General features: G+C 35.7%; 1 protein-coding gene across 1 annotated transcript; it reads left to right on the top strand.

Annotated features, from left to right (window-relative positions):
• Positions 1 to 230: 230 nt before the first annotated feature.
• LOC107691729 (V-type proton ATPase subunit G 1-like) lies at positions 231 to 3,580 on the top strand. Its single transcript, XM_016490521.1, has 3 exons — positions 231 to 449; positions 1,171 to 1,271; positions 2,790 to 3,580. The coding sequence occupies exons 1-3, from the start codon at positions 368 to 370 to the stop codon at positions 2,961 to 2,963; spliced, it is 357 nt and encodes a 118-aa protein (XP_016346007.1). The 5' UTR covers positions 231 to 367; the 3' UTR covers positions 2,964 to 3,580.
• The last annotated feature ends 4,510 nt before the right edge of the window (positions 3,581 to 8,090 follow it).

Below are 8,090 nucleotides of genomic sequence, written 5' to 3' on the forward strand. Positions count from 1 at the left end.
TACAAGGAAAATCTGTGAGATTAAATGCTTGTCTGAATTTGAGTTTCAAAAGTACTACTAGACTTGAGGTAACCTGATGGCAAAAATGGGGAATTAAATTAAACTGAATTAAATTATGATTTTGGAATAATATGATTTGAATATTTAAAAACAGTGAGATTACTAAATGTGGACATACAGTGCGTGAACATGAATAGTAGGAATGCCCCCTAATGGAAGCTGCGGTCTCGCGCAGTCACGTGATTGTCATCAGCGGACCAGTGTGACGCGCGATCAGCTGACGTTCACTCGACCTTCTCCACTGCGGGAGATACGGACATCCAAACGTCTCCATCCGCAGCGCTTCAAATAAATCCCGTACCGAAGCATGGCGAGCCAGTCCCAGGGCATCCAGCAGCTGCTGCAGGCGGAGAAACGAGCCGCGGAAAAGGTCGCAGAAGCCCGTAAAAGTAAGTTGTCGTTTTGCTTGTCATAGCTGCAGACTAGCGCTTAGCTAACATGCTAACTGGCCAGCAAGTCACTGCCGATGTTTTCTGTATATATACAAATAGCACACAGGGGGAATGAATGAATGAATTTGAATTGAAAAGACATTTCCCTGATCATGCCGGCAAAATTTGGGCAATGAAGTGTTTATGTTTTTGTTTTCAGTATTCATTCTTTAAGGCTAACAGCTCTCTATAAAAAAGCCTGTATAATGGATCAAATCTACCAGTGGATGACATGACATGTAACGAAATTATTTCTTTTGGCCCATTTACACTGAGGATGTTAAAGAATTAAAACACCAAGTAAATTGGAAGGCTTTGTCTCACCACATTTTAACATTTGAAGTCAGCTTTTAACTCGTTTTGTTTTTGTTGTTTTTCTTATGGGAGATATTCAAGTTTCATATTTGCTCTTTATAGTGAAGGAAATAATGACTGTAAGTTTACTAAATATCTCCTTTACTGAAGTGACACAGTGGCATTGACTCACTAGACATTCACTCGGTTCCTGTTTTTATAGAGATTTTTTTTGCTGCTGGTTCTCATTTCTCATAAAAGAGAGGAATTTCCCTGGCAGAGCAATATTCCACTTTTCAATTTTTCTGCCTGTACAGTTGTGCCACTGATAGTAATGTTTTTTTTTTCTCGATAATGCATTTTGTGTTGTTGTTTTTTTTTATAGGAAAAAATCGTCGTCTGAAGCAAGCCAAAGAGGAGGCGCAGGCTGAGATTGAGCAGTACCGTCTGCAAAGGGAGAAAGAGTTTAAGACAAAGGAGGCTGCGGTAAGATTTATTCATTTTTGGTTCAGGCATCCATTTGTAGCCATATCACTACTTGTGTGGCGAAATCTTGTCAAAAGGTATTTTGGTACTCTGCTTTGACGAATGCTTTTATTGTGACTTAAATTGTATGGTTATTGGCAGTTTATTATAATGTCTTGCTATTGTAATTTTAAAAATTGTACCATTTTGAATAATGCCCATATAGTGCAAAATGGGTTCCTGGAGTAAAAAATGTAATTAAATCTTCTCTATAAGGGAATTGATTTTTATCTATAAGAAAGACCGACCTACTGTGAGCTACTTGTTTTGTTAATAGATGGTAATATGCTTTGGTTGAAACTAGGGCTGCACGATAAATCGCATGCGATATTTAATGCGCATCTTATCAGTAAAGCCGGTTCTGTAATCAGCGGTAAATCTCCATCACGTGCGTGCTTTCACATTGAGCAGCATTTACTACACAGAGCCGTTGTTCACTGACGAGCTGCGCAAAAAATCACGCGAATATGAACCTGGTTTTGCGCAGCTCGTCAGTGAACAACGGCTCTGTGTAGTTAATGCTGCTCAATGTGAAAGCCCGCAGGTGATGGAGATTTACCTCTGATTACAGAACCGGCTTTCTGACAAGATGCGCATTAAATATCGCATGCGATTTATCGTGTAGCCCTAGTTGAAACTTGAAAGCATATCCTTTTGGTTTTTAAATGATCATGTTTAACAGCAGAATTCCTGGTGAAAGACTACATTACCCATGATTCTGCAAAAAAAGCAAAAACCCCTTTAGCATCCTCCCACTGGCTTGAAGCACTGCAAATGACATGATAGTCAATCTCCTGTTCTCAAAAAAAAATTCTGTCAATTTTCTTTTGTCATTTGCAGTTCTTTATGGGATTGTAGTGCTTTTCCTCATTAAAACCATTACAGTCTTGTACCTTTGTCATTTTAAATGTTTTTAAAATACCTTTTTGCTTCAAATAACTCTTTAATGAAGACTTTTTAAAAATCCCTATGGAAAAAATACTTCCAGAACCAAGCTTGCTAAAAAAAAAAGTGGGCAGGCACACTTGAACTCCATTAGCTTCATATGAGAAAATGTGCAGGTCTTTCAAAGTATACAGTTTTAAACAGAGCCTTTATTTTAACATTTTTAAAGTGCCCCCTGAAATTTAAATTAATATTCTTCTAACCTTACAATAAATCTAATAAACAATCAAATATTTCTATGCAAAATCAGAGTAGAATGAAGCTAAAGATAAAATCATTTTGAAACACCTTCGAGTTATTGCTTTTACAATATGGTAAAATACATCATTGTTCAATAAATAGTTATATTAAACACTTAAAATAATCTCACAAAACCTCTGCAGTTCCATCATGAACCTCTTGGGTCACACGGCTTGTTGGGAAACCCTGACAAATCGGAAAAACCCCATACTGTAATTGGAAGAAGCACACATGTGCATTAGTATTAGTTCTGAATAATGCTTAAAGTTAACGTCCCATTGCTCGGTCCCGCAGGCCCTGGGGTCCCATGGAAACTCTGCTGTAGAGGTGGATAAGGAGACCATAGATAAGATGAGCCGCATCCAGAGCAGTTATCAGCAGAACAAGGAAGCTGTGCTTGCAAACCTGCTGAAGATGGTGTGCGACATCAAGCCAGAGATCCACGCCAATTACCGCGTCGCTGGATAAACACCTCTGTCCAACCACCACATCCGTTACAATCCCTAAAGACCCACAAAGCACTGAGACAAAGACTGCTACTAGACGTATCTCGTTACAATCATAATATTTAGATAGCTGGACTACTACACTGCTTAATAATACACTTCTTATCTACATTACGACATTAACACATTTCCTTGGGTTTAAACAGACATTCATTGATACCTAAACCAGTCAGTGGTCATGGTACTGCACATACACATCTCTGCAGTATTGTTTGCAAATATATCTTTGATATGATCCAATGCAAGTCTTTGTCTCTGGTCTTTTAGTTAACTAGTATTGTCCAGTATATCAGAGTGAGTTTCTTTGTGAATGATACCTTTAATTGTTTGTATGAACGTCTGTATCTTGATGCTACATTCTTAATTTATAAGTAATCAGATGTTGTTTTATCTAATTGATGTATACAATATAATTTTTTGATGGCTTTTTTTGTGACAAATCTCATAGTTATCATAATCTTAATGTTGTATTCGTAATTAAATACACTTCCTCCCTGCGCCCTTGTTCTGTATATGTAGATGGCACTCCTCTATTTCAGCCTGCTGTGAAAATGTAATAAATGTTTGTGTACAAATGGATCAGCAGTTTTACATGAGAATTTCTTCCACTTTTTTTCTAAAATAATGCTGATGCAGCATAATTAGTGAATATCGTTTAACTGTGATCTACTCTAAATCTAAGTTTCAATTAACAATCTGCCACATACAATCTTTTCTAATATAAAGATCGACCGAGTAGCAACGATAGAGGTTGCTATTTAGCTATATTGTCCCCGTCTTCAAAATGTATAATTCTCCAAAACCTATTCACTAGTTATAATAAAACAGTTTAGATGTCTTCACTAGATTATATTATATTTATTGCTCACGGAGAAATATACCCCACACTTTTCTTGAATAAGTTTAATAAAAAGCTTAATTCTATGTACAAATCTACAACTTGAGCTGTAAATGTAATATACACAAATAAATATAAGGCTTATTATTTCTTCTTATTTCATTGGTGCCAAAATATAAGGCCTTGACTCCCTGGCATGAAATTTCTTGTTCATTATTATTGAACGTAGAAACTACAGGAGCATCTCAATAAATTAGAATGTCGTGGAAAAGTTCATTTATTTCAGTAATTCAACTCAAATTGTGAAACTCGTGTATTAAATAAATTCAATACATACAGACTGAAGTAGTTTAAGTCTTTGGTTCTTTTAATTGTGATGATTTTGGCTCACATTTAACAAAAACCCACCAATTCACTATCTCAACAAATTAGAATACTTCATAAGACCAATAAAACAAATATTTTTAGTGAATTGTTGGCCTTCTGGAAAGTATGTTCATTTACTGTACATGTACTCAATACTTGGTAGGGGCTCCTTTTGCTTTAATTACTGCCTCAATTCGATTGAGATGCACCTGTATATGTGCATAACCATCCAAACAAAGCGAAAACATTAAATGTTGCCAACGCGTAAAGACAATATTTCAAACAATTCTTTGTCAATATCAAGTATTACTTGCCATGTGGCAACGGAAGTAAGGAAAGTTTTTATTGCGTCACATCAGCGCCGGATACATAGCGTTCTGTGGAAATTTCTTCAAAATAATAGTTGTTTTTAAATTATCTTTATCTTTCGTTATTAAACCGAATAGAATAGACAAACCATGACTGCTTGTTAATCAGTGGAAGAAAATACTGATAGAAAAGGCTTTGTGTTTTATTCTTTACCATGTTAGGACTGAGAACAAGCTTGTAATGTTTCTTGTTTTTGTACTAAAAATAATACTATTTAAATACAATAATTTTACAGCGAATTTAAAATAATGCTACAAAGAATAACAAAATTTATTGTGTGTGCTAAGTTAGCATAGAAAATGCTAATAAACAAACCTGTTAATCCGTTCACTTTGAGACGACGGAGCTTTAACTGAGGACTTTTATTGTGTATTAGTTTCCGCGTTGTAGCTGACTTCACACTGTTACTTCACTGAGTCGGAGCATCTCAACGCTGGTCAGTGTAAAGATTAAGTTGATTTACTCTTGTCCCAAAACTGATGATCTGCAGTTAATATCAAAGACACCAAAGGAACCTGTGCACGCATTCGTCGCATGCTGTCAAGGTGAGATTTATGTGACTCTTTGCAGCTCAGTGAAGTATTTTTTTTTTTCCCTGTAATCTCTGTTGCTGTGACCTCTGAGAAGACATTTGCAGTTCTGCTCTCACTCTCTCCCGCTCATCTTTGTGGATAGCGACTATTTGTTCTGTTCATTAACGCTACCAAGATTTTGTAGTCATTTGTACTCAACAGTAGATGATATTGTCTAAATGAGCTGTGCTTGAAGTCTTGCAGAAATTGTGCAGATGTTTTGCTGAATGTCCCAGCTGCTCTGTTCATTACCTTTTACATATTCCAGGACAGTTATTTCAGAATTTTAACTATAAATACTAATACAATTATGCTTTTTTAAATTGACGTTTATTGTAATATTTAAATTTATTTTAAATCATATTTAATTTAGGCATTTTAGTAATTTTCTATTTAAATGCATATATTTTAAATGCCAGTTTTAGTAATTTAGAACTAAATTTTTATTTCGGATTTATTTTTTAATTAAGAGTTTAATTTAATAAGTATATTTCATCACATTTCAGCTTTTTAAATTAACTTTTTAGTTTAGTTATTTTTATTTATTATTTTTATTGTTAGTTAACAATAGCAGCATTGTTCCAGGTTTTTGCAGAAAGCAGCGTTCTGTGAAACATGAAGTAAATCCAAATGCGGTTTATGGTCATGTAAATGCATAAACAACATTCTTACATTTTCTTAAGTGTGGCATGCGTGTGGAAAAGACCGGATAAATAATGTGGAGAGAAGGCTGGTTACTGACTGAGCTGAATGTGTTTAAAGGGGTCATGTGATGCTTTTTTAAAGATCATTATTTTGTGTATTTGGTGTAACAGAATATGTTGACGAAAGGAAAACTTGAAATCGCATCATATGACCCCTTTAAGAGCACAGCGCTAACACAGTGCATGTGCTTGGCTTTAAGCAGCTTTCTTGTAATAACCGTTTTCTAATGAGCATGTAAACCCGCGGTTCTCAACCTTTTTGACTGCAAGGCCGCCCAGCAGGGCCGTGCACAGACCTTTTAAGGGGCATGTGCTGAAACTGAAAAAAAAAAATATATAGGGTTTCTTAGGTCTATAGGTCTACATGTTATACACTATTATAATGACATGGCTTTTAAAGACTGCTTAATTTCTAAATCTCAAAAGGTGGAAGTCAGGACTAATAGACTTGGCCTGGAAAAAGGACATGGTATGATAGCTTGGCATTATACAGTGCAAAGGATATCTGGCCTTCTAGATGTAAAGTAGGCTATAACAATGGGCCTCCTGGGTAGTTGTCATTATTATTTGTAGGGTCCTGTGTTTGTGAATTGCTCTTGTGTACTCCCTCTTTTTTTAATATATATATATATATATGTATACACACATACATTATGACACAAAGTTCAATAAAATTGTTTGAAGAAAAATAATTTTTTAGCTATGTAATATATATAATGTAGTTCAGCTGCTGTGGAACTGCAGTTCATTCAGTCAAGATTAGAGGGGGTGGAGTTATGAGGTTTACTGACAGTTTGAGCGAATCCAACAAGATTTAGTCACAAGCTATTTTTAATACCTTTCATTAGCTAAATATTTGTAAAGCTGACAGACAGATGTAAAGGGTGACCAATATCATTGATTTATTGAAGGAAAAAAAAAAACACCATCACCAAAAAAAGGGCACTTCGGAGTGTAAGGGCAAAAAGGACATGTGCTCTGCACAGGTTGAGCCCTACCTGTGCACGTGCCTGCCCCCCAGTGTCAACAGTATTCGAAGGCTTGTGATTTACTGGATAAGGATTAAGGCTAAGGATTTTTACAAATATTTTTTTACTTACAATTTCTGGCCCAAAAAATGTGTAGAGCTTGACATAACTAGAATATTGTATCTCTGCATCTTGCCCTTACCAGCCCTGGTGACCTAGTTGGGAACCACTTGTTGAAGCGCAATGGAAGTGAATGGGGACTACAGACGTGAAACTCAAAAATGCATAAAAAGCACACATAAGCACAGTAAAAGTAGTCCATATGACATACATCCAGTATTCTATGATTTTTGTTTTAATCTTTTTATAGCTTTGCGTGAGGAAATGAAATCTTGAAGTCCAATGTAGCTCTTAAATGTAATGCACTGAGATGGAAAAAAAAACAGCAATTTGGACAATTTACTAAACTTCTCACTTTGTTTTCATTGTAAAGAAAGACGCTGGTCCTTTGTCATCTATTCATTCTGTCCTCTAAAAATGGTTTTGATGGGGTTGTGTGAAAAAGTTCACAAAAAATGAAGATAACTCTGTTGTAATAAAGAGCTGCACAACTCAATTGTTAGACTACAAGGAAAAAAACTATTTACTTTCTCATAACTTGCTTTTGTTCCTGGATACAGACTTTTTTTTCTTTTAAGAGGAAGTTAGTATCAAATGTGGGGGAAGGAAGGTTACTGGATTCAATGTGTGTGTTTATTTTTAGGTTGATTGTTTTGCTGAACCAGAAAACCAGGTATTGAATCTCTGCGCCCCGGCTGGATGAGGTCCTGTGCCATATTTCATCAGCATTGTCTAGAATGTCAATGATGTAGACTATCTTTTTAGACTTTAGTAGTACCATACAACTATTGGGTAAAATGTATCTTGTTTTTTACTCTTATGTAAATGGGTGTAAAGTACTTTGATTTGGATCTGTATGAAAGTGCAGTAGCAGGTCAGGGTAACACTAGCTCGTTGTCTCTCTGTTGCATGAGTGGACACTGTGTGTGTGTGTGTGTGTGTGCACTTGGGGTGAAATGCAGAGCACAAATTCCGAGTATGGGACACCATACTTGGCCTCATGTCAGGTCAAATAGTTTTTTTTTTTTTATTCACTAGACAAGACTTTGTGTGTGTGTGTGCTTTTTTTTATTAATAATATAATTAGCTCACTTAAGTTGGTAATTGGATACAAGCTATACACTGTAAAAAAATTGCTGTAAAAAAACGGCC

This window comes from Sinocyclocheilus anshuiensis, unplaced genomic scaffold, assembly GCF_001515605.1.
Source record: "Sinocyclocheilus anshuiensis isolate Anshui unplaced genomic scaffold, SAMN03320099.WGS_v1.1 scaffold246, whole genome shotgun sequence".
Taxonomy (NCBI): Eukaryota; Metazoa; Chordata; class Actinopteri; order Cypriniformes; family Cyprinidae; genus Sinocyclocheilus; species Sinocyclocheilus anshuiensis.